Here is a 26,982-nt window from a genome sequence, read left to right as displayed (position 1 = left end):
CCTGGCTCCCCACCTGGGGGGGGGGGTCTCTTCACAAGCTGCAAAGCAGGTCTGCAGGTGTCTATCTTTCCCTCTCCCTTTCTGTCTTCCCCTTCTCTCTCAATTTCTCTGTCCTACCCAACAGCAATAACAACAACACAGGCAACAAAACTGGGGGAAAAATAGCCTCCAGGAGCAGTGGATTTGTGGTGCAGGCACAGAGTCCCAGTGATAACCCTGGAGGCAAAAAAAAAAAGAAACACATAAAAAAGAGACAGAGATAGAGAGACAGAGAGAAAGAAACCACAGTACTGAAACTTCCTTAAGGGTGGTGGAGGTCCAGCTCAATCCTGGGTCGCGTCCATGACAAAGCAAATGTATCATTCAAATGAGTTATCTTTCCAACCATCAAAAGATGTTTTTTTTTTTTTTAATGACACAATGTATTTTCCTCAATAGAGTGGCAAATATGAATACTTTAAATAAATTGTAGCAATAGGAAAATGAAAACCCAAAATAGTATGAAAAAAATCTCACGAGAATGCTTTTCTTTGCATGGGTAGATGGGTGCACGTGTGCCTGTGTTCACAGCAAGCAGCAGAGATCATGCCTCTCTTAAGATATTTAAAATCACTAATATATATCTGACCTGCAATTGGCTAAATTCTTACCTGAAATTTTGCTTCTAATGACTTTTTTCAATATCCTCAATGAAAACAGTTATAATAAATTCTTCAGATGTTTTTAAGTAAAAGAGTAACAAATAGGATTATGAAATAAATCAAGGATAAAAAGATCTCCAAGATTTAATTTTTTAAAAAATTTATTTATTTTCCCTTTTGTTGCCCTTGTTGTTTTATTGTTGTAGTTATTATTGTTGTTATTGATGTCATCGTTGTTGGATAGGACAGGGAGAAATGGAGAGAGGAGGGGAAGACAAACAAGGGGAGGGAAAGACAGACACCTGCAGACCTGTTTCACCGCCTGTGAAGCGGCTCCCCTGCAGGTGGGGAGCCGGGGGCTGGAACCGGGATTCTTAAGCTGGTCCTTGCGCTTTGCGCCACATGTGCTTAACCCGCTGTGCTACAGCCTGACTCCCCTAAGGTTTAATTTTTTATCATTGATATGAAGTCAGAAGTCCTACAGCTTTCAAACTGAACAAAGCAATCTTGGAGCTGACCACCATACTTGACACAAACTTGGTTGTCCATGCCATTCTTTCCTGGCCCTGGGTGGCACATTCTCAGCTATATAGGGCAGCATGGAAGAAAGATGCAGATCTGAAAGAACATTATTCATCCATTGTAAGAATCTTACCTGATGGTAGCCATTATAGTCCATATTTCCTGGGAGTGGGAACCCTGGGGCCAGACACAGTTCTCCTTCTAGCATTTCTGGTTTGACAAATTCTTCCAGATAGGTTCTGCAGAGTCTCCGGTCCCAGTCATCTGTGATATGGCCTCCATACATGATCTCTCCAAAGAGGTAGCGCAAGTCATCATAGGGAACCTGAAGGATACGGGCAACAAAGTATACCACACAGACATCAGGACTGGCCTCATGTGTGAGCAGAGCATAAATCACAAATGAGTTCATATATATATATATTAGGAGCAATATCTTTGCTGTCAACCCACAGGGCCCAAAAGAGTGTGGTGCCTTTAGCAATTCATTACCTGCTTGAAAAAAATCCATCAAAGGGTGAGGAGAGGCAAGCATGGCCATCTCCTTCCAGAGTGATACCTTCCTTCTTTCATGGTCATTAACTATGGCAACAAAGTCAGGTCCTACCTACCCAAGCATGTCCAGTGGAGGGAAGCAAAGGCTGGGATCCCCGCCCCCATCTTCTACCAGTAACTATAACTACTAATGAATTATCTCCTTCAGAATTTGAAAGTGAATGAAATCCAGTGGGCAAGTGCCTGGTGTTGAAGTCAGGGAGGAAAGGCTCTAAGAGAAAGCTTTATTTGACATGCAAGGTATCATGGTGAAGAACAGACCACTCAGGCCACTGGGGGTTAAGAAGGAGGACTTCTCGGGTCATACGGGCCTGCTGTGTTTAATTCATGAGCTGGAAGAGTGTTGATGGAAGGGTCAGTCTCTCCCACTGAATAAACACAGGTGGCTAGTGCTTGTCTTCCTTTGAGAGGGAGAAGAGAATAGGGGAACTAGGCATGTTAAAAACACTTCTTTTTTTTAAAAACAATTTTTTATTTTTCTTTTCTTGCCCTTGTTGTTTTTCATTGTTGTTGTAGTTGTTGTTGTTACTGACGTCATCATTGCTGGATAGGACAGAGAGAAATGGAGAGATTAGGGGAAGACAGAGAGGGAGAGAGAAAGATAGACACCTGCAGACCTGCTTCACAGCCTGTGAAGTGACTCCTCTGCAGGTTGGGAGCCAGAGGCTCGAACTGGGATCCTTTTTCCGGTCCTTGTGCTTTGTGCCACATATGCTTAACCCACTGCGCTACCGCCCGACTCCCCTAAAGACACTTATTTTTCAACACGAGGGTGACTGCACCTATGTGAAGAACTCTGTGCCTCAGGAGGAATTCTGCATGCTTGGCTCATTTAATAAAGAGGCACATACATCAAGTGAGTGTGGTCTTTCCCTGAGAGTCCGTGTCAGTATACAGGGGTGGTCTGGTGGTCTCTGGGCGAGTGCTTACACCACAGTCACACTCTCAGAGTGAGTCACTAGCCCAGTTTCCTGAGTTTTCCTGCTTCTGCCCTCACCATGGTACTACTTTTTGCCTCTTGCCTCATGCTGGCTTCTATCACTCCTCCTGAGGGCACATACCAACCTTACTGAAGCCCCCCTTCTGGTGTGTCCTTACACTGGCTGGGCTCTTTTTCATTTTTTTTTTCTGGTTCTAAGATTATCGCAGAGGCTCGGTGCCTGCAGAGTGAATCCACTGCTCCTGGAGGCCATTTTTCCCATTTTGTTGCTTTGATTGTTGTAGCTCTTATAGCTGCTGTTGTTGGACAGGACAGAGAGAAATAAACAGAGGAGGGGAAGACAGAGAGGGAGAGGGAAAGATAGACACCTGCAGACCTGTTGCACTGCTTGTGAAGCGACCCCCTTGTAGTTGGGGAGCCAGGGGCTCGAACCGGCATCTTTACACCGGTCCTTGCACTTCACACTGTGCACCCTTAACCTGCCATACCACCGCCCTGGCCTCTGCTTTTTTTTTTTTTACCTTTGTGTTGGCTTCCAGGAAGTTGTACAGCACATTCACAGAGATGGTGAGGTCCCCAGTGTTGAAGGGATAGACACGATTCCATCCTTGGGGTCCAAACTTTCGTCTTTCTGCTACCACAGCGTGGAAATAGCAAAGAGCAAAGAGGATGCTCTTAAACTCTGTCTCTCGGGAGCACATCTCCAGGGTGTCCTGAAAGGAAAGTGTGGCCTCTCCCGTTAGCACTGGGTCACCGTCACACAGGGCAGGCTGGGGAGTGGGTTGAATTGAGTCTCTGTGAGTCCTGGTTAGTTTTCAGCCACAGTGAGACTACAGACTGCGTGGTGACTAGGTGTAAGGGGGTCTTCCAGAGGGACTAAGTTGGAGTTTAGAGGCTGTACAGAGATTTAGATGAGTTGTAACGGGTTTTGGTTTAAGGCTAACGTTTGTGCACATAGATGTTTTGTTCGGTTCCGGAGCATAGCTAGAGAAAGCAAGGTGGAGGGTCACTTGGGGCTGGGATGTGAGCTGGGACTCCCATGGCATCATCTCCAGTTATTTCCCTTCCTGTCATGCCTTTCTTGCCTATCATGGAAATTAAGTAGGTGTAATTATTGCCTTCGTGAAAGAGGAATCCCTGTGTCAGCTGCCTGGGGGTTCTGGTGGGGGTAGGGTGGGGGTGGGAATGGCTTAGGGAGGGAAAGAATGGGATCAGAGTCTCAGGAAACAGGAGAAGCTGTGCCTGTCACGATGCTAATGGCTACACAACCTGAGAAGGTGTAGTCTGACATACAGCCGCAGCAACAAGAGCAAGGAGGGTTCCTGGCTGTGGTGCACGGAACAGAGGGGTGGTGGTGGTGGTGGTGGTGGTGGTGGTGGTGGTGTGTCTGTGTGTGTGTAGTTGATTTATAAGAAGAAGATACATAAGGAAAAGAAACAGGAGATTGCCGGGCTAGCTTCGCGGGCAGGAGAGAGACAACCAGGGACTCATGGCTGAGTGGGACGCAGTTCAATCTTTATTGATGAGGAATGCAGTGCAAGCTAGCTAATCTAATTTCTCTTCATTAGAAAGCCCTGTCCTTTATATCTCCTGAGGAAATGTCAGGTCGGAAGAGGATGTAGGATAGGGGGTGGGGAGAAGGAAAAAGCTCAAGAACCAGTGGGGATTAAACGGTGGAAAACAGGTTGTGACTAGGAGAAGGGGCGGAGTGGAAAAAGAGCTCGAACCAGTGGGGATTAAACCAATGCCCTGCAGGCAGGGCGGTTCTTAGGTAACAGTGGTTATGTAAATAGACCACAGTGTTAAGCAGGGGGGAGCTGGTGTACTGCCCAACAGGAGATGATCCAGAGGAAAAAAACGGAATTGCTCTTGCTGAATTTTATAGGGGATGGTGGGGGTGGTGGGGAGGACACAGGGTCTGGTGCATGTGGGCAGAGAAGGACTCAGTTGAGGATGGGAGCACAGACACATTTTCACAGGGAGGTAAGGAATTGTAGTCATGTGTTCACAGGTATACTGTAAACCATTAGCCACTCGGGGAAAAAAAATCATTAAAAAAGCAGGAAAAAAAAAGTCTGCAAAGGACAAAATTGCTGCCTTACATAAGTAAAAATTCCTTTAAAAATATTTTACTTTTTTAAAATGAGATAGATAGAGATATCAGAGCACTGCTCAGCTCTGGCTTATGGTGGTGCAGGAAATTGAACCTTGGACTTTGAAAGTCTGTTTGTATAACCATTATGCTATCTCCCCACCTTTCTTCCTCTCACCTTCTTTTCTCTATTTCTCCTTTCCTTCCTTCCTTCCTTCCTTCCTTCCTTCCTTCCTTCCTTCCTTCCTTCCTTCCTTCCTTCCTTTCTGCTACCAGGATTATCGCTGGGGCTCAGTACCTGCACAATGACTCAACTGCTCCTGGTGATAATCATTTTTTTCTTATACAGACAGAAATAAATAGGGAGAGAGAGAGAGAGAGACTGACCAACAGCACTACCCTACTGCTGGTGAAGCTTCCTTCCCGCAGGTGGGGATCAGAGGTCTGAACAGGTTACACGCACACTTGGAAATGGTTACATGTGCCCACCACTGACTGTGCCACTACCTAGTGCCCACAGGAGAGAATTTCTTAACTGCTTTCTGGATAAAGCTGTTCTCCACAGACATAGAGGATGCTTTCATTATTACTTTTGAAAAAAAAAAATTGGGTCCTGCTGAAAAATGCCTCTAAGCACAAAGACAAAATGTCTCACATTACAAAGCAGAAATGACTTGACAGTGGCACACTCTGAGATAGAATAAAATCATCATCACCAAATAGCACAGCCATCAGGGAAGCAGGAAGAAAACAGGCCCAGTTCTGTGATTTGTCTCTTAAATAGTTAAAACAGGCTTCGGAGGAACAGAGTGAATAAGAAGGTCTCCATTCCAAGACACTTATAAAAGCAGGATGAGACCATTAAAACTCTGGTGGACAATGAGTAGTCATAACTGTATCTCTGTTTCCCAAAGTGAGTTACTTAAGCTGAATGTAAATTACACACACACACACACACACACACACAACACCACCACCACCACCACCAACAACAAAATTTAACTATGGAGTGAACAGAACAACCAAGGGAAGTCAGTACTTCTTGGAGTTTAGTCCCCCATTATCTCTTAGTAACTGGCCATTGGGTTTTCAGAAAAGCAAGTATAAGAATAAGGACACATGGAGGCTGAGAAGCTTAAACCAGATAGACTGCATGATACTACTTCTACTGAGATTTAGTACTACAACTCTAACGTAGGGCTGGATGGTGACGGCCTCCGTTCAGCACACACAATGATATGTGCAGAAATCTGGGTTTGAGCCCTTGCTCCCCACATGCAGTGGGGACACTTAACAAGCAGAGAAGCAGGTCTGCAGGTGTCTATGTTTCTCTCCCCTCTCTGTCTTCCCCTCCTCTCTCCATTTCTCTCTGTCCTGTCCAACAACAATGACAACAATAATAACTACAACAATAAAACAACAAGGGCAACAAAAGAATAAATAAATAAAATAATAAATTAAGACAAGAAAGAAAGGAAAGTCTCAACATTCTAGAATCCTTCCTATGGATTCCACCAAGACCCAGGTGGTAAATGATCTTTGATCTGGTCTCCATTTTCTCTGCTCTGTTGGTAGTCACACTTCAGTGCATTTTCCTCTCCAGGAAAACATACCTTCCTAAGGAAGGAACATTAACAAAAGACGCCTTGAAAAAAACTAGTATAGTCATGGGCTCTTTGGAATATAACGGAAATAAATAGGACTACTAACTATCTACAAAATGGAGACCCCCGCCCCAGCTCTTCTTATGAACAAGTCCAGCCTTTAGGTTCATGATTAGGCAATAATTTGTTTGGCTTTATATGTTAACTCTTTTTTCAGTCACCAGGTTCCAGATGCTCCCATGATGCCAACTGGACCTCCCTGGGCAGATGACCACACCGATGTGTCCTGGAGCCTCGCTTCCTCAGAGCCCCACCCCACTAGGGAAAGAGAGAGACAGGCTGGGAGTATGGATTGAACTGTCAACACCCATGTTCAGCGGGGAAGCAATTACAGAAGCCAGACCTTCCACCTTCTGCATCCCACAACGATCTTGGGTCCATACTCCCAGAAGGTTAAAGACTAGAAAAGCTCTCAGGGGAGGGGAGGGGATATGAAATTCTGGTGGTGAGAACTGTGGAGTTATACCCCTCTTATCCTATGTTTCTTGTCAGTGTTTCCTTTTTATAAACAAACAAACAAAAAAAAGAATTAGCACCCCCCCCCAAAAAAAAAAAAGAAGAGATGGCTTCTGTAGAAGATAAAGTTGTAGGCAGGCTAGGTGGTGGTACACCTAGTTGGGCATAGTTACAGTGTGCAAGGACCTGGGTTCAAGCCCCCAGTCGCTACCTGCAGGAGGAAAGCTCCACGAGTGGTGAGGCAGTGTTGCAGGTGTCTGTCTCTCTCCCTCTCTATACCTTTCCTCTCAATTTCTAGCTTTTTCTATCCAATAAAAATAATAATAATAGGGAGTCGGGCGGTAGGGCAGCAGTTAAGCATACGTGGCACGTGGCACAAAGCACACATGGCATAGTGCAAGGACGGGTGTAAGGATCCTAGTTTGAGCCCCCGGAGTCGCTTCACAGGTGGTGAAGCAGGTCTGTAGGTGTCAATCTTTCTCTCCCCCTCTCTGTCTTCCCCTCCTCTCTCCATTTCTCTCTGTCCTATCCAACAATGATGACACCAATAACAACAACAATAATAACGACAACAACAATAAACAACAAGGGCAACAAAAGGGAAAATAAATAAATAAAAAGATAATAATCAAAAACATGAAATCGTTGTGATCCGGGAGGTGGCACAGTGGTAAAGCTTTGGACTCTCAAGCGTGAGGTCCCAAGTTTGATCCCCGGCAGCACATGTGCCAGAGTGATGTCTGGTTCTTTCTCTCTCCTCCTATCTTTCTCATAAACGAATAAAATCTTTAAAAAAAAAAAAGAAATCGTAGGCTTTCTAAGTAATCATTTTCATAGGGAGTTGTTGTGGGTTCAAGACTCAAAGCCAGCAGATGGAATCAACAAGGAGGAACTTTATTTACATTAATGGGCCAGAAAGAAAGAGGGAGGGAGATCAGGCTGGTGCTCTTAGAGAATTCTGGGCTCCCCAACAAAGGGAAGGTGCAGCTTCTATAGGGTCCTGCAGGGCCATTGCTCAGGGTCTGGTCCTGCATAGCTGTGTCTGGGCAAAGTTTAGCCTCAGGACTCAGAAGCTTCAAGACCTACTGGAATAAGATAGAATGTGTGTGTGTGTGTGTGTGCCTGTGCATGTGTGCATGTGTGCGTGTGCATGTGCGTGTGTATGTGTGTGCCTGTGCATGTGTGTAAGTGTTGGGGCTTTCTCAAGGTCTCCTGTTATCTGCGGCTTCTCTCCTTCCTAGAGTTCGGTTAGTTGACTCTTTCTTTGCCTGGGCATTTTCTCTCCCACATCAGAGTCAACATACCCAAGGTTTTTAAAAAAAATTATTTATCTATTTATTTCCTTTTGTTGCCCTTGTTGTTTTATTGTTGCAGCTATTATTGTTGTTATTGATGTCGTTCTTGGATGGACAGAGAGAAATGGAGAGAGGAGGGGAAGACAGAGAGGGGGAGAGACAGACAGACACCTGCAGACCTGCTTCACCTCTTGTGAAGGGAACCCCCCCCCCCCCTTGCAGGTTGTGAATTAACACTCCACTGTGTGTGTGTGTCAGGATTCCCAATAAAGGAGCAGACAAGAACCATAGTGAGACTATTCCATCCTCCTCTCCCCCAGGATCATACCTGAGTGAAGTTGTCCAGGGCTTTGTGGAGGTTAGCATGCATGCCCATGGGAGGCTCATTAGTGATTTTGATGGAGTTCTCCAGGATGCCCTGGGGAATGATGTGACCCTCAGGGGAGGGCGCAGGCTCTGCACTGATGAAGACTCTGAATTCCGGGTGGCTGTTGTTGCTGTGCTCTTCCAGTTTCTTCTCCAGGGTGCTGAGCCACTTGGCAACCAGGTGAATGTTCTAATAGTGAAGAAGGAAACCACCCTCACACACCCAACAGCATCTGCTGAGTTGTGTTAGCAATGAGTAATTATCAGGAAGCCAGCTAGAGGAGACACCTGGCTTTCACCTCAGATCAATCAAAGACAGCGGCAGGAATCTTGGGGATTCTGGTAAGAGGGCACTCCTGGAATCCTGCAGGTGAACTTTATCTGTGGATGGACTACCTATCTTAGCACAAGGTTCTCAGAATTCCCTGAGAGACTTGTTTAAAACAAAGATGCTTAGGTTCTAGCCCAGAGTTTTGGAATCTGTGGGTTCAGAATGAAACCTGAAAATTTGCACTCCTGCCAGATTCCCAGGTGCTGCAGATGCTGCTGATCTGGGAACTACATTAGGAGACTAATACCTGGTTATGTTCTAAGCCCAGATGCCTACTGCCTGACACCTGGGTTATTCGGATCTGTGATACTTGGGAGCTAATGAGAAATGCAGATTCATTGGCCTCTGGCAGACTTGTTTTTTGAGTCTATGCATTTCAATCAAATCCTCTTCTAATGATTAGCCTTCCTACTGAAACTGGAAAAGTTCTGATTTAAACTCATTCTGGTTAGCCTTTCTGACTTCTTTCTTTCCTTGTGCCATCCTCCCCACCCCAATTTTCATTGTTGCCAAAATGTTCTTTCTAAAACACGGTGATTCATTGCTCATCTGCCTGGTTTCTTATTAGCTTCATAGGTTTCCTTTCTTTCTTTTTCTTCCTTTCTTTCTTTCTTTCTCTCTTTCTTTCTACAAATTTAAACCTACAATTATTTCTTAGCCCTACTTTGAAACGTGCCCTTCATTTCAGTAAGGATAACTGCTTATCTGTTCTGTAGTGTTTCATTATAATGGATGGATGAAAGTATTTTGATTAATATTTAAGCAAGATTGCAAAAAAAAAAAAAGAAGTAGAAAGCAAGATTGCTTGCAGAGCCTTAAATACACAGATTGAATTGAACACAGTACTTGAGGCATGGCAATGTTCTCTCTGTGTACTGCTTTCTCTTCTATGAAAAGAGAGATTAGGGGTCAGGCAGTAGCGCAGTGGGTTAAGCGCACATGGCGTGAAGCACAAAGACTGGCGTAAGGATCCAGGTTTGAGTCCCTGGTTCGAACCCCTGGCTCCCCACCTGCAGGGGAGTCACTTCACAGGTGGTGAAGCAGGTCTGCAGGTGTCTCTCTTTCTCTCCCCCTCTCTGTCTTCCCCTCCTCTCTCCATGTCTCTCTGTCCTACCCAACAATGACAACATCAATAACAACAACAATAACTACAACAATAAGGGCAACAAAAGGGAAAATAAATAAATAAATAAATAATTTTTTAAAAAAGAGAAATGATAGGGGCCAGGTGGTGGCACACCTGATTGAGCACACACATTATAGTATGTGAGGACCTGGGTTCAAGCCCTTGGTCTTCACCTGTAGGGGAGAAGCTTCACGAGTGGTGAAGTAGCGCTGCCAGGTGTCTCTCTATCTCTTTCCCTCTCTATCTCCCCCTCCGTTCTCAATCTCTCTCTGTCTCTATCCAATAATAAAGAAATAAAAATAAAAAAAGATAAAAAGAGAAATGACAATATATGCCATCCTTAATTTACAGTGACTGCAAATAACCAAATGCAATGCATTGAAAAAAGATTTTGCATACTATAAAATTCTATGCGAAAGTGACTAGTGATTATTAAAATGAAAAATTGTTAAAAATTTAATTATAATCACTCTTGAGTGGAGACTTTAGAAAACCTCCTTGAGAGCCAGAAAGTATCAATGATCAAGAGTTGCTACTTGGTCAAATTCCAGCTTCTGAATTTAGCCTCTCTCTCCTGCCCCCTTTTCTTAAAGAAAAAGCAGCACTCACAGACCAGACTCCTGTGGATCATGTTCTGTGCACTAACTCTGGCTATTGGTGGTTCTGGGGATAGAACCTAGGAGCAATTCCCATGCGCTACCACTGCACCTCTTGCCTTTTTTTTTTTTTTTCCTTAATCTGGCCATAAGGAATAACTCTGGAACTTGCACATGTATGATACTTCTGAATTACCCCAAAGCCATTCACTTGAGGAAGAGAGAGAAAGGTGGGGATGGGAGAAAAAGAGAGAGAGAGAGAGGAAAGGAGGGAAGCAGGGAGGGAGGGAGGGAGGGAGGGAGGGAGGGAGAGAGAGAGAGAGAGAGAGAGAGAGAGAGAGAGAGAGAGTTGAATAGTATCACTAAGCTCTGGCATTATGTGTTGGTGGGGGATTAAAGAGAGAGTTGCATAGTATCACTCAGCTCTGGCATTATGTGTTGCTGGAGGATTAAATCTAGAATTCAAGAAGAGGCCAAACCAGTGTCTACCACATAGGCTACCTCATAGGACTACTCAATTCTTATTCTACATTTTTAATGAAAGAGAGAAGTAGAGAGGTAAAGGGAAAGGAATAGGTACTTTCTTTAAAACATCGTGACACCATCCATGGAGTTCCCTTAGTGCTGTCCTTGGTGACTGTATGTGGTCCTGTGAGGAATGACTATACCCACTAAATTATTTCCTTCTCCCCGATAGAATCTTGGAGAGTTCTTGGAAGCCATACCAGAACAAAATGAGAAGCAAGCTCTGAGCTGCCTGTAGGTGTTGAGGGAGGAAACGCTCTCTAGGCTGCTCAAGGAGCTAGTGTCCAGAAAGGCATCTCTATGAACCTGGGGCAACTCCATGCTGGTCATACAGGAGGAATCATCTGTCATCACCTTTTCTCCCAAGACTGCCACTGTTTCTCCAAGTTCTGTGACTGAATCACTTTCCAGACAACTGCTTTACTTTTTCATTTCTTTCTGTTTGTTTTTTTTAATCTTTATTTATTTATTGGATAGAGATAGTCAGAAATCAAGAGGGAAGGGGGAGATAGAGAGGAAGAGAGACAGAAAGCCACCTGCAGACCTGCTTCACCATTCATGAGGCTTTCTCCCAGCAGGTGGGGACCAGGAGCTCGAACCTGTGTCCTTGTGCATTGTAATATGTGCGCTCAACCAGGTGCACCACCACCCAGCCCCTTCATTTATTTATTTATTTTTTCTTTCACTGAATTCATCACTGATTTTATCACCCAACAGGCTTTTGTTGAGTGTCCATTAGGTTCAAAGTAGAATGCTGGTTGCTAAAAGGCCACTTTGCCATTCTTGACCTAATAAAATGTTGTGATGGACAAAGACACAGTATATTATTTCGACATAGCCATGGCTGTTCTCATAGAGGTGATTTGTAAGGTGCTTTCAGAAAAAAGGAGAAATCAAACAAAAGTCACTTGTTCTGTCATAGCTTAGCTTCCAAACAAGTTGCATGGAACAGGAATAAAGAACTATGATAGGAGATGAATAGTGGCTGTTTCAGATTTTCTTTTTGTAAAATAATTTCTTAAACTTTATTATTTAATTTGATAGAGACAGAGAGAAATTGAGAGGGAGGGATAGACAGAGAGAGAAAGAGAGAGAGAGAAAGAGAGAGACACTTGCAGCCCTGTGTCATCACTTGTGAAGCTTTCCCCTTACAAGTGGGGACCAGAGGCTTGACCCAGGTCCTTGTGCACTGTAGTGTGTGTGCTTAGCCAGGTGTGTCACTGCCGAGCCTCACTGTTTCAGATTTCTAAGCAACATCCTGAACTCTTAGAGAAGAAACAAAGTTTCTAGTTACATATGTAATGTTCCATCTACATATATAAGAGCATGTAACCCAACAGAGTTAACTTCTATGAAATTAGCAGCTGATAAAAATCTAGCTGGCATACCTTCAGTTTAATGTCAACTTCATTAGTTTGCCCCAAAGGGAGAACTGACTTCTTTTTCTATTTTTTTCAAATTAAAAAAAAACTATTTATTTCCTTTTGTTGCCCTTTTTTGTTGTTGTAGTTATTATTGTTGTTATTATTGAAGTCATCATTGTTGGATAGGACAGAGAGAAATGGAGAGAAGAGAGGAAGACAGAGAGGGGAGAGAAAGACAGACACCTGCAGACCTGCTTCACTGCTTGTGAAGTGACTCCCCTGCAGGTGGGGAGCCGGGGGCTCGAACCGGGATCATTATGCTGGTCCTTGTGCTTTGCATCACCTGCGCTTAACCCATTGTGCTACCACCCGACTCACTGACTTCTTTTTCTAAGCAGAGAATTTGAAGTAAACTAAAGAGAGTGGCAGGAGCGGGTGGAGGAAGGGAATGGATCCAGGAAGAAAACACCAGAAAGAACTGGAAAATGAGATTAACAAGTACAGGTGGTAAGGTGGAGGATGGAAACGCAAGTAGATGACAAAAAGTACAGAGAAGCCCAGGATCAAGAGTGACCCAGGTAGGGAGAATGGACATACCTGCAAAATAACCCAGTGACCTTTCTGGGCCGCTAGTTCCAGTGTGGCTTCAGCTACTACTTCCTGTCCTTGTCCCAAAGACACGTTGTGAAAATTCTGATTGTTAAAGGTGTACCCAAGTTTTTTACCTAAAAGGAATATGGAGTTGTCATTATAATCTTTTGTATCTGATGGTTTGTCCTATTTCATATTGATAAGAAAACACATACCTTCATGTCACTCCTTAAACTATTCCTGAAGCTTTCTATGCTAACCTTTTCTTTCCTGGTAAGTGGAGCAGGGTGAGTGGGAGGGGGATACAGATTCACTACAGAGTTTAGCTTTCTGTTCTTGTTTAAAAGACAGACTTTGTTCAGCGGGGAAGCAATTATAGAAGCCAGACCTTCCACCTTCTGCATCCCATAATGACCCTGTGTCCATATTCCCAGAGGGATAAAGAATAGGAAAGCTATCAGGGGAAGGGAGGGTATTCAGAGTTCTGGTGGTGGGAATTGTGTGGAGTTGTACCCCTCTTATCCTATGGTTTTGTCAGTGTTTCCTTTTTATAAATAAAAAAAAAAAAGGCGGGGGAGACCGACTTAACTAGGCTAAGATCACTTCACTCTTCCCTCTTCATTCAACTTCTCCAGTGTATAGCCATACTATCCATTGATGCTCTTATGTGTAGTTTGTATGTGAAGGCCAACTGTTAGCCCACTTTTCTAGGAAGTAGTGATATGAAAAAGCCCAAAGAGTAGCAATTATGTGGTTATTTCTAACTTGATTTGTCCTCTGGACATATAGCTGTATCTTTACTAGAAAATGTGGCCAGAAGGGGTAGGATTTAGGTAGTTAGGGCTTCCTAGACTTGATGCTGTTTTAACTTCCTATTATTTCCAATACATGGAAAAGTTGTCAGTTTGTGACCCATGAGGTTTTACAGTGGTTAAGGCATTAGACTCTCAAGTGTGAGGCTCCAAGTTCCATTCCCAACAACACATGTGTCAGGCTGGTGTCCTAGTTCTCTTCTCTTCTCTCTTATCAATAAATACAATCTTAAAAAAAAGATTTTTCTTAAAAAAGAAAGTTTTCATGTCATCATTTTGCATAGGTTAGAGTTAAGAGAGGAAGAGAAAGACATAGTTGGGAATGTCCTGTTGGATGTTGTTGGTACTGGAAATAGAATAAGGGAATAGCTTACACAGGCATTGCTAATATATCATAGTACATACATAATATATATGTCACTAGAACTTTATTTCTTCCCTAAGAGTTTAGGATGTTGCTTGATCATTTGATCAAGGCCAATGCTTGTGAGTTGTTCTCCAAGCTCCTGAAAACAGTTTATACACACACACACACACACACACACGCACGCACACATACACACAGTTTAATATTAAAGATCGATTCTGTTTGGACATTAGCTATTGCCCTGTTACAATAAAGTCTAGAGAAATTATATAATATTTTTTAGATTAAGGGATCATAAAAAATATATACTACCATAGGGGAATCATTGATTAATTTTTCTAGGAGAGTGAAGTGCACAAGAGAAAAGAAGAATTAAAAAAAAGAAAAATAAATAAAATCATGAAAAAAAAAAGAAAAATAGTATGAATGTGTACTTCAACATTCTATTTCAGGAAGCTAACTTTGAAGATGCGATTAGGTACTTGTGAACATATTTAAAAAAACTGTCAATATTGGATATTTCTTTTAAAATATTAAAGAAGTTTAGACTCTCAACTACATAAGACAAAGCAAGATGATGACTTTTTGTAGTGAGGAATAGTTTCAACTGAGACTGACCTAAGAAACCTCCTTATTAAACTCTATAAATCCTAGGTGGCAGTAGATTTGATTGGGCTTTAGAACCAGCAATATAAACAATATATTCTAGAGAAAAATACCAGAATAAAAGGTGCCAGGATTATTAGTTGGCCTTGCTGACATTTCTACTAAGAAAAAAAAAAACCCCTATCTTTTCTTTATTAGCAAGAGAAAGATATAGGAAAAGAAGGCTTAATAAAGATTAAATGAAAAGCCTAAGAACTGGAGGAATTGTGGTGAGCCAAGCCTTCCATAGCACAGGGAATTAGGATCACTTAGTAATCCAGGTTTGCAGCTGAGTTGGAAATGGGTCTAGGAGATGTGGTGAGAAGAAGACAAAGTGACAGGCTTACACAGTCAGGACTGACGGCATCACATGCCGTTGTTCTGCAGAACTCATCCATTTGCATTTCTCTTTTTCTTTTTTTTTCTTTTCTTTTTTTTTTTTTTAGGATGTCTTGCTGGATCATCAGTGTGTCACTCCAAGCAGACAGGCTCTCTTACATTTCATTTTATGTTGCTTCGTGCTGTCCTTTTGTGTCCCTAAGTCCCATTGACTCATCTTTTCCTTTCTGACTTTTTTTTTTTTTTTTGCCTCCAGGGTTATTGCTGGGGCTCAGTTCCTGTACCATGAATCCACTGCTCCTGGAGGATTTTTTCCCCTCTTTTGTTGCTCTTGTTGTTGTTGTCGATGTTGTTTGTTGTTGGATAAGACAGACAGAAATCGAGAGAGGAGGGGAAGACAGAGAGGGGGCGAGAAAGACACCTGCAGACCTGCTTCACCGCCTGTGAAGCGACTCCCCTGCAAGTGGGAAGCTGGGGGCTTGAACTGGGGTTCTTAGGCCTGTCCTTGCGCTTTGCACCACGTGTACCCCTGTGATTTTTTTTAAATTAAAGTGACAGGAAGGCATTTATTTCCAAATAGTTTTTTAAGTTAGTTTGCTTTTTTTTTTTTTTTTTCCTCCTTGGTTATTGCTTTGGCTCTGTGCTTGCACTATGAATCCACTGCTCCTGGACACCTTTAATTTTTTTTTCTTTCTCTATTGTTTCTGTTGGATAGGACAGAGAGAAATGGAGAGAAGAGGGGAAGACAGAGAGGGAAAGAGAAAGATAGACACCTGCAGACCTGCTTCACAGCTTGTGAAGCGACCTCTCTGCAGGTGGGGAACCGTGGACTTGAACCAGGATCCTTACACTGGTCTTTGACTGCACTCAGTGTGCATAAATCCTTACACCTGTCTCTGCACTCAGTGTGCATAACCCAGTATGCTACCTCCTGGCCCCCAACTCATCTTTTCCTTTCTGGTCTTTTTTTTCTAACATTCCATTTGGTTATAGCACTTGGAACCATGCCTCATTGTAAGCCTTCTTTAACATCTAGGAAAGGGGATGGAGAAAAGGAAAGAGCAGGAAGGTAGAAAGCTTCCATAGCAATGGTTGCGAATGTTTTAACTGGTGGGATTAATTAATACCCTACAGGCAGGCAGGGCAGGTCTCAGGCAAAACAATTATTATGTAAATAGACCATAGTATCAGCAATGGAGCATGGAGCGGGGGGCTGCCTAACACTGTACATCTTTCTTTTGCTTCTATTTGTGACTTCCCCACTTCAATGAAAGAGGTGTCCTCCCTCCAGTCAATCATCTGCTCTTTACACTCCACCTTTCCTTGTATCTTCCGTCTTTACCTTTATTTTTTCTCACACTCTTTGCCTCATGAATAAATATGTCTCTCTCAACACACAAAATAATACTCTGCCCATCTTGAAGTCATTGACTACACACGTCCACTTACCAGCTTTCAGTGGCTTCTCAAAGAAAAGAGAATGAAGCCAGGAGAGTTGAAGCATAGTGTTGGTAATCTGACTATAAAGACACTAAGTTGAAAACTATTTCTTTGAACATGCTTTTATAGCAGGCCTACACAAATCTAAGTGGACTCACAGTTCTGACCAGAATACTGGTAAAAAGAAAGAAAGGAAGGAGGGAAAAAAAAGCATAGAAAAGCAAAAAATGGAATAATGTCTTTTTGATCACAAAATGAATGTCTTTTATCAAAGTTAGTTTCCAAGGAGGATGGAGACAGTTATAATAAAAAAAGACAAAGGCTCAACATGGTCACTGGTGCTGAATCCATAGTAATCATGGTTCTATTTCATTCCATTTCAACCTCCCAGAAACGCAGTCTTAAACCAGCAGTCTTAAACCAATCAGTGTAGATTTTCCTGGTAAAAACTAACACAAGAATCTCCCTCCTACCCACCCACCCACCCAGGCAAGGTGATCCTAATTGAAACCATCTACTTCTTTTGTTTATCTTGTACCTTCCTCTCTATAAATGATGTTCTATTTTTGTACATTTCTTTGGCATTCTTTTACTTGCTAGGTGGGAATACAGCTCGATTCAGGAATCATTTAATAAAGTCAATCCAATCCTCAAATTTTCTCAGATTATTTTTAAAACAAAATCAGAAAGATCATGCTAGAGTCAAGTAAAAGAAACAAAAAAGGAGAAGTTGCTGCATAGGAGTGGAAAGGGGAGATTCTCTATTGGAAGGATTGAAGAGGAAGTTTAAATTTCTTTTAATTATTATTGATTTAATAATGATCGACAAGACCACAGGATAAGAGGGGTACGAGTCCACATAATTCCCACCAGAGTTCTGTATCCCACCCTCTCCATTGGAAACTTTATTCTTTATCCCTCTGGGAGCATGGACCCAGGATTTTGTTGTCATTCTTTCCTCCTTTCATTTGCTAGGGTAGAGAGAAATTGAGATGGGAGGGGGAGATACAAAGAAGGAGAGAAAGATAGACACCTGTAGACCTGTTTCACTGCTCATGAAGCATCCCCACTGCAGGTGGGGAGGCAGGGGTTGGGATGGAGGGGCTTGATTCCAAGTCCTCACGGGTATCCTTGCACATAGTACTATGTGTGTTTAACTGGGCGTGCCACTACCCACCCGATAAATAGAAAAGGTCAAGTTGAGCTGTTTTAAAACAAGATACATCACCAGTATTTTTATAATGCAATACAATGCCACTTGTAATTGTATTTTATGTATTTATTTTTACTGCCACCAGGCACATCACTGGGGCTTGTTACCTGCAGGGTGAGTCCACTATTCATGGTGGCCATTTTACCATATGTAGTTAACCCGCTATGCTACCACCTGGCCCCAATAGTGGTCATTTTAATTTTTTTTTTTACTTGATAGGACAGAGAAAAACTGAGAGGGGAGGGAGAGGGAGAGAAAGAGAGATACCCTCAGTCCAGCTTCACTGCTCTTAAAAAGCCCCCCCCAAAGGTGGGGGTCTAGGGCTTGAACCCTGTTCCTTGCTCATGGTCCTGTGTGTTCTCAATTGGGCATGTCTTGTCCCTTGTAATCTTAATATTTTAAAGCCTTTTCACACCTGATATTTCATGTTTAATCTTTTATTAACACTAGAAGGAAAGCATTGGGATGACTGGAAACAAGGGAGACAAAGATGAAACAAAAGTGAAGGAGAGATGAGAAATTAAGAGAGTATGGGGGAGTCGGGCTGTAGTGCAGCGGGCTAAGCACAGGTGGTGCAAAGCACAAGGACCGGCATAAGGATCCCGGTTCGAATCCCGGCTCCCCACCTGCAGGGGAGTCGCTTCACAGGCGGTGAAACAGGTCTGCAGGTGTCTATCTTTCTCTCCTCCTCTCTGTCTTCCCCTCCCTCTCTCTATTTCTCTCTGTCCTATCCAACAATGACAATAACAATAATAATAACTACAACAATAAAACAACAAGGGCAACAAAAGGGAAATAAATAAAATAAATATATAAAAAAAGAAAAGAAATTAAGATAGTATGGCTTACTTAGGAAGAAGGAATGAGAAAAGTGAAAGAAGGCAGAATTGAAGCAAAATTAAGTAATTATAGGAACAGGAAAAAAAGGACAATACTGAAAGCGAACAGCAGTGGGTTTTGGATTAAAACAGAATGCAAGAAAAGCAGATGGAATTTCCTTCTCTTCAAAATTGTCATGGGAAAAAAAAAATCTTGAAGGAAGCTTAGAGTCACAAAAAAAGTCCAGATCAAGAACCAGTAAATGAGCTTTTGGGACCTAGAGAAATTTCAAACTATTTACAGAATTTTATTGTCTGTGAATTCATATGTGTGGGAATTTTAATGCGATGAGGATAAGGGTACTAATTTTTCAACTGGATCTCAAGGTTTTAAAACTCTACCCTGCTAGGGAAAGAGAGAGACAGGCTAAGAGTATGAATAGACCTGTCAACGCCCATGTTCAGTGGGGAAGCAATTACAGAAGCCAAACCTTCCACCTTCTGTACCCCATAATGACCCTGGGCCCATACTCCCAGAGGGATAAAGAATAGGAAAGCCTTCCAGGGAAGTCTGGTCAGCATCATGCTGGCACCTGGAACCTGGTGGCTGAAAAGAGAGTTAACATACAAAACCAAACAAACTGTTGAACAATCATGAACCTAAAGGCTAGAATAGTGTAGATGAAGAGTTGGGGAGTCCTCCATCTTGTAGGCAGCTAATAGGTATATTTTAGTTATATTCCAAAGGGCCTGTGGCTATATTAGTTTTTTTTTTTCCCCTGAGCCTGAAATCTGATATGCAGGTGGATCCAAGTTATTGTCTGGGGAGATGATTTCAAGGCTAGACAAAGGACCAGAAAGCCGGATCAGGGAAGAGAGTAGCTCCCTGATAGGGAAAGGGGTATAAATAGTGTAACCCCATTGGTTTGATGTGTCCTGGTGCACCACTTCCCCAGAGCCCCATCCTACTAGGGAAAGAGAGGCAAGCTGGGAGTATAGATTGACCTGTCAATGCCCATGTTCAGCGGGGAAGCAATTACAGAAGCCAGACCTTCCACCTTCTTGGGAAAGCTTCATGAGCTATGAAGCAGGACTGCAATCCTCTCTCTCCCTTCCTCCCTCTATCTCTCCCTCCCCTCTCAGTTTCTCTATGCCTCTATCCAATAATAAATATTTACATATATTTAAAAAAAAACACAGACCTTCCACCTTCTGCATCCCACAAAAACCTTGGGTCCATACTCCCAGAGGGATAAAGAATAGGAAAGCTATCAGAGGAGGGGATGGGATACGGAGATCTGGTGGTGGGAACTGTGTGAAACTGTATCCCTCTTATTCTATGGACTTGTCAGTGTTTCCATTTTTTTAAATAAATAAAAAACAAGCAAACAAAAAACTCTACCCATAGGCTGGTGAAATAGCTCACTTTATAGGGTGTGTTGCTTTGTCATGTTCATGGTCCCAACTGGGAGCCTCGGTGTTGTGGTTTCTCTCTTCCTCTCTGTACGTGTCTATAAATAAATAAATAATGACATCCAATATTAAGATCTGGAAATATGAAGCAAAGGGGTAAAAGAATGTAAGAATTAAGAACATGAACTGTGTACTCAAAGATGTGAAAGCTGACTGAGTTTTGAAAGTGTCTAACTGGAGCAAAGCTGTGAATGCTTTTAGGTAAAGACTGCCCAAGCACAGAGATAATTAGTTGACTTAATGAGGTAGGCTAGGACAAACGGGGGTGTTTCAGTCATGTGTAGATTTTAAACCTGAGAACAGGAGACCATAATGCGAACTCTTTAGATCTGGGATGCAGGAAACATGAAGTCCAGCAGAATGTAAGTTCTAAATGGGTGAATTATAAAATAAATCAAACCACCAAAGGGGCAGGAAGGGAGGAAGAGAGAGAAATAGGCACAGTTACCTAAGTAATCTCTGGCTGATGAACTGAAATATTGCTTCTGGTAAAGAAATAAACAGTAATATTAACTTCAAGGGCAATACTGAGATGATGTATTCTGAGATAAGTAACTAATAAACCTCAAGAAGGGGTCAGTTTGCCTGATATGACAGCAAGCTTCAGCCTCCGTGATGGAATGGTTGGAGGTCAATTGGCAAAGAACGCTAGGAAATTGTTCATAAACAGGGAATATGAAAGTCTCCCAAAAGGAGAGAATAATGAATAAAAATGAGGAAACTAGTTTTGTCAATAAGGGGGAAAAAGTATGTGGACAAAACTGAAGTATTTTTAGACACTCAATAATTTGGAAAGCCTATATCTTATTATTTTTATTTTTAATATTTATTTATTTTCCATTTTGTTGCCCTTTTTATTATTGTAGTTATTGTTTTTAGTGATGTCATCATTGTTAGATAGGACAGAGAGAAACAGAGAGAGGAGGGGAAGATAGAGAGTGGCAGATAAGGATAGACACCTGCAGATCTGCTTCACCGCTTGTAAAGTGACTCCCTTGCAGGTGGGGAGCCGGGGGCTCGAACCGGGATCCTTAAGCCGGCCCTTGTGCTTTGTGCCACGTTTGCTTTACCCACTGTGCTACCGCCTGACTCATTATTATTATTATTATTTTTATTTTTATTATTTTATGATGAAAATACCAAACAAAACTGGGTGAACATTGAAATAAATGACCCGGAATACAGAAATAGTACAACAAAAACAAAAGATAAAGATACTAAGTCTCAGGATGCTCATGAACTATATGACTACAATATAATTTATCTGTTTTAGAATAAGGTATATAGGGGTTCTGGGTAGAACATCCTTAGGAAGAATAAAGTGGATTCCACTCAATAAGTGTGAGGTATGAGTGACAGCGGCAAAGGGGGCATCTGCTTTTATTCCAAGAAAAAAGAAAAGGCATTCAGAAACTTCAGGACAGACTAAAGCAAACCTCAGAGAATCACCATCTAAATGTGAAACAAGCGTTCTGGGAGGTAGTGCCGTAACTAGAACTTTGTACTTTGAAGCATGAGATCTTGAGTTTAATACATGCCATCTCATGTGCCAGTGTGATACTGTGGCTCTCTCTCTCTCTCTCTCTATCATGCTAATAACTAAAATCTTGAAAGTGTACAAATAAAATTTAAGAAATAAATATGGAGCAAATTGCATGATTTAGAACTCTATGCTGGGAACATTCATTGAAAGACACAGAAATTATGACATTATAGTAATAAAAGTTGAATACTAGCCACGTTTATGTGCTTTTGCAGTGAATATATGTATTTTAATTATATAAAGATATATGCTATCTGTTGTTTTTCAGCTGTTATAATTAGTTCACAGACTAAGTGTGAATGAAATTAATGATGGTAACAGCTGAATGAATATGTATTCGCCCATGATTATATAAAGTAAAGGCATAATTGATACAAATTGCAAAATAGGAGTCTCAGGTCATCTAGAAGACCGTCAAGAGAAGTTATCTGAAATTCATGAGCAAATAAATTGTTTTTAGCTAAGATGTCCATCAGCTGTGAAGGGGTAAACAAAATGTAATACATCCACACAATGGTATGCCACTCACCCATGAAAACAAAGTTCAGATATATAGATGAGCCTGGAAAATATTATGATAAGTGGAACAAGGCAAACACACACACACACACTCACACACTAACACATAAACACAACCCCCCCCAGATATATATGATTCAACGTATGTTCAGAAGATCTGTTTTCAGAAAAGAGGGGAGAGAGAAATACTTGTTTTAGGGTAATGGTTGCACAATTTGGTAAACATATTAGAACATTTTCAAGTGTGTGTCATGCCTATGAATTACATCTCAGTAGAGCTGCTGAAATTTGGGAGAAAGAAGAAGGTTCTGGTGGGCAGGGTTGGAAGTTAAATTCTTATTTTTCATGACAGGGAATCAATAAATATAAAAATCGATTGATTCAGAAATAGTGGTGTAATATGATTATGAAATAGAGAAGTATCAGAACCACTAAACCCCAAAATAAGACTGGATATGGGCAGGGACTGAAGCTGGGAACTATTACTTTCTTTTTAAATGTTCTATCATTGATGTTTAAAATATATACAAATCTTAAGTATCAAATGTTTATACATTTATAAATTTCTGGGGAACTACAGGCTAAATGCATATTAGTGATAACATAATTCTTTCCCTTATAAAGATGCAGGGTCAAGCTAGTTTTTTAAAAAAATTTTAAAATTAATTAATTAATTCTCTTTTGTTGCCCTTGTTGCTTTATTGTTGTAATTATTATTATTGTTATCGTCATTGTTGGATAGGACAGAGAGAAATGGAGAGAGGAGGGGAAGACAGAGAGGAGGAGAGAAAGAGAGACACCTCCAGACCTGCTTCACCACTTGTGAAGCGACTCCCCTGCAGGTGGGGAGCTGGGGGCTCGAACAGGGATCCTTCCGCTGGTCCTTGCGCTTTGCGCCACGTGAGCATAAGCCGCTGCCCTACCACCCGACTCCCGGAATCTAACTCTTTAGACAGTTAAGTAGGGCTTCTTGGTGAGTCTGCAATACTGGTGAGAATGTCAATTGGTCCAATCCCTGTGGAGAGTAGTTTGGAGAACTCTCAGAAGGCTAGAAGTGGACCTCCCTTATGACCTAGTAATTCCTCTCCCCAAAATGGGGAGAGGATATGGACAGGATAGTCACCACAAAAGAGATCCAAAAGGCAGAGAAACACATGAAAAAATGCTCCAAGTCTTTGATTGTTAGAGAAATGCAAATAAAGACAACAATGAGATACCACTTCACTCCTGTGAGAATGTCATACATCAGAAAAGGTAGCAGCAACAAATGCTAGAGAGGTTGTGGGGTCAAAGGAACCCTCCTGCACTGCTGGTGGGTATGTCATTGGGTTCAGCCCCTGTGGAGAGCAGTCTGGAGAACTCTCAGAAGGCTAGATAGAAATGGACCTTCCCTATGACCTTGCAATTCCTCTCCTGGGGATATATCCTAAGGAACCAAGCACACCTATCCAAAAAGATCTGTACATACCCATGTTTATAGCAGCACAGTTTGTCATAGCCAAAACCTGGAAGCAACCTAGGAGTCCAACAACAGGTGAGTGGCTGGAATAAATTGTGGAATAAATATATACACATTGGAATACTATTCGGCTACTAAAAGTGGTGAATTCACCTTCTTCATCTCATCTTGGATGGAGCTTGAAGAAATTATTTTGAGATAAGCCAGAAAGAGAAGGATGGATATGGGATGGTCTCACTCATATACAGACATTGAAAAATAAGAATGTAAGGGAAAACACTAAGCAGAGTTTGGACTGAATTTGGTACGTTACACTAAAGTAAAGGACTCTGGGATGGTGGTGGAGAGGGGTCCAGGTCCTGGAAAATGATGGCGGAGGAGGATCTAGGTCACAGGTTAGTGTTGTGTGAGAAACTAAGAAATGTGACATGTACCAACTACTGTATTTTACTATCAAACATGTAAATCACTAGTTCTCCCAATAAAGGAAAAAAAAAAGAATAGGGCTTCCTGGAAGTGGTGACATCGAAATTATTTTGTTAGTGTTGAATAAAGACTAGCCTGACCTAAACCAAAAACTTTCTGGAGGCCCAAAATGGGCCAAAAAAGACAAGTGAGTTTTTATTATAGAGATTTACAGTTTGAATGACTTTATGCCGTAAGTGTTAAGGTTTGAACTTATTTTATATCTAGATACAAGCCCCAGTGTGCGTGGGTGGGGAAATACTGGGAAAGCTCCATTTCTCTATGAAAACACCTTTTCCAAATCTAAATTTTGCCTTAAAATTCTTTCTGCCACACTGCCTTTATATTCTTCAAAGTCTATACAGTCCTCTAGAGACTAGAAGACTAGAGACTTTATTTTATAGAGATTAGTCTGTGCACCTATGGGGGGGGGGGAAGACTAGCTTGATAAGGAAGAAAAAAAAATTGAGAGAATGGAATGGCTGTAGTACAAGGTGAAAAAAAAACAGGTAAGTGGGCAGAACAGTGAGATAAGCTATCAGTGAAGTTTACATCTGAATCTCTAGAGCCTGTGAATGTGAAACTTTACATGGCAAAGGAAACTTTACACACATTATTAAATTCAGGTCTTTCATATGGATAGATTACTCTTCATTATTATTGAATGAATCCAATTATTTATAAGGAAAAAGGGGAGGCAGAAAGACCCGTTTATATCTACTGACTTCCATTCAATATAGAATAATAAAATTGAGTTATTTTAAGTCTCTAAGTTGGAGGTAGTTTATGATAGCAGCAATAGGAGACTGAGAATGGAAAGTAGGCCAGAAAATAGGAGGTTAGCGAGGAAAGTTTCCTGGAAGCCACATTAAAGCTTTTGGATTTTATTCTGAGGAGAATAGGAGCCTATGAAAGGACTGTACTTGAACTACATTTCAGTAAATTTGGTCTAGTCACAGTGAAGACAATTGGTGGGTGTGTAGATGGCAAGATGAGGTCTCCTTGGGCATGTGTTACTCGGAATTCTACATTTTTCTTTTTTTTAAATTAATTTATTTATTCCCTTTTGTTACTCTTGTTGTTTTATGGTTGTAGTTATTATTGTTATTGATGTTGTCATTGTTGGATAGGACAGAGAGAAATGGAGAGAGGAGGGGAAGACAGAGAGGGGAGAGAGAAAGATAGACATCTGCAGACCTGCTTCACCGCCTGCGAAGTGACTCCCCTGCAGGTGGGGAGCTGGGGGCTCGAACCAGGATCCTTACGCCGGTCCTTCCAGTCCTTGCGCTTTGTACCACCTGTACTTAACCCACTGCACTACCACCGGACTCTGTTTTTGATAGAGGATGAGAGAGAGAGAAGGAGGGAGAGAGACAGAGAGAGAAAGAAGGAGGAGGAGAAGAAAGGAGAGATACTTGCAGCAATACTCCACCACTTGTGAAGTTTCACCCCTGCAGGTGTGGATGGAGGGCTTGGACTCAGGTCCTTGCACATGGTAACATGTGCGCTCTACCAAATGTTCCACCACGAGGCCTAGATTCCTGTCATATAGAATCCAAAGCAGTTCTTCCTCTGGTAATGTTAGTGTTGGCTCATGAAAGATTCTCACTGCTAGTGGTTAATCAATATCTAGTATTGCATAATGAGTCTTGAATCAGGCAGAATGAAAATGACAGATGGAATGAGTGAAACGGTGTGTGGCTATTGCAGCCTTGGCTCTAAGGTGAGGTTTGTTTGTTTGTTTCTTTTTTTTTCTTTTACAGTCCAAAACATACTTTATTTACATAGGGATATTAAAGACAGTAATAATACAAACACTGAATAGTTAAGCTTTAGATTGACTAGATGTCTGCGATTCACCAAGACTATATTTTATAGTATTAATATAAAACTACATTTGGTATTTTTCTCAGTTCTCTGGTATTCTTCAAGCTTGTAATGATTCAATGTAGTGATAGTTTGTTGAACAGCAATAAAATAACATAATGTCCTGCAAAGTCAGTCTCTCACAAAAAAAGATGTTACATCCAAGCTCTGTCAAAGCCCCAGCCAGTAATGAAGACATAGGACAGGTTCATGGTAGCAAATTGTTCCAGGTTAGCACAGAGTGCAAGGCAGAAGGCTAATTTCAGTAATGTTGCAAGGAGGCTTTTTTTTTTTTTTTTTTTTTTTTACTATTGTGGGATCCATGTTGAGGGTCAAAGCCAGACTTACATCACCCAGCCATTTTCATAATCAGCATAAAAAGAAGGATAGTCTCAAATATCCAGACTGGAATAAATAATGAGACACCAGTTCCAAGGTGCCTACTCATCCAGTTTCAATACCAACATGATCAAGAAGAGTAATGTGGAAAGCCAGGTGAGTAGTACTCTCTGAGCCAAGGACATTCTCATTTAAACAGTTTAAAGAGGCTGTTGCAGAGTCAAAAAAAGGGATGTATACCCTGGCCACGCCATAGGTCGGATGGCAGAAAGGGGCGCAAAGAAATGGTAGCTTGCCAGTTTGGAGCCTGGGCTTTTCCCATACTTTCCCCCCATTAAAATCCAGAATTTGTCACATGATAGTCAAGAGCAAGGTCTCTAAGATGAGGTTTCTTACTTTGAGTTTCTTGTTTTTATATATTTTATTTATTTTATTTTTGAGAGAGATGCAGAGAGAGGGAGAGAGAGAAGGAGAGGGAGAGGGGAGAGAGGGAGAGGGAGAGGGAGAGAGACATGAGAGCATTGCTCAGCTCTAGCTTGTGGTGGTGCAGGGGATTGAACCTAGAACTTTTGGAGCTTCAGGCATGAGAGTTTGTTTGCAATACCATTATGCTATCTCCC

General features: G+C 41.8%; 1 protein-coding gene and 1 pseudogene across 1 annotated transcript in view; both read right to left on the bottom strand.

The window, feature by feature from the left end:
- Positions 1-26,982, bottom strand: part of DNAH9 (dynein axonemal heavy chain 9) — a 340,864-nt gene that overhangs the window by 20,325 nt on the left and 293,557 nt on the right. The window contains exons 62-65 of the mRNA XM_007522773.3: positions 13,071-13,198; positions 8,494-8,721; positions 3,180-3,371; positions 1,297-1,488 (exon numbers count right to left, since the gene is read on the bottom strand). Coding sequence (XP_007522835.2) covers positions 1,297-1,488; positions 3,180-3,371; positions 8,494-8,721; positions 13,071-13,198 — 740 coding nt within the window. The remainder of the gene's footprint in view (positions 1-1,296; positions 1,489-3,179; positions 3,372-8,493; positions 8,722-13,070; positions 13,199-26,982) is intronic.
- On the bottom strand, positions 25,502-26,975 carry LOC132542069 (transmembrane protein 60-like; annotated as a pseudogene).

The sequence above is a fragment of the Erinaceus europaeus genome, chromosome 12 (genome assembly GCF_950295315.1).
Source record: "Erinaceus europaeus chromosome 12, mEriEur2.1, whole genome shotgun sequence".
In the NCBI taxonomy this organism is placed as follows: domain Eukaryota; kingdom Metazoa; phylum Chordata; class Mammalia; order Eulipotyphla; family Erinaceidae; genus Erinaceus; species Erinaceus europaeus.
The sequence above is the reverse complement of the archived record's forward strand: the minus strand, read 5'-3'. Positions and strand labels throughout refer to the sequence as shown.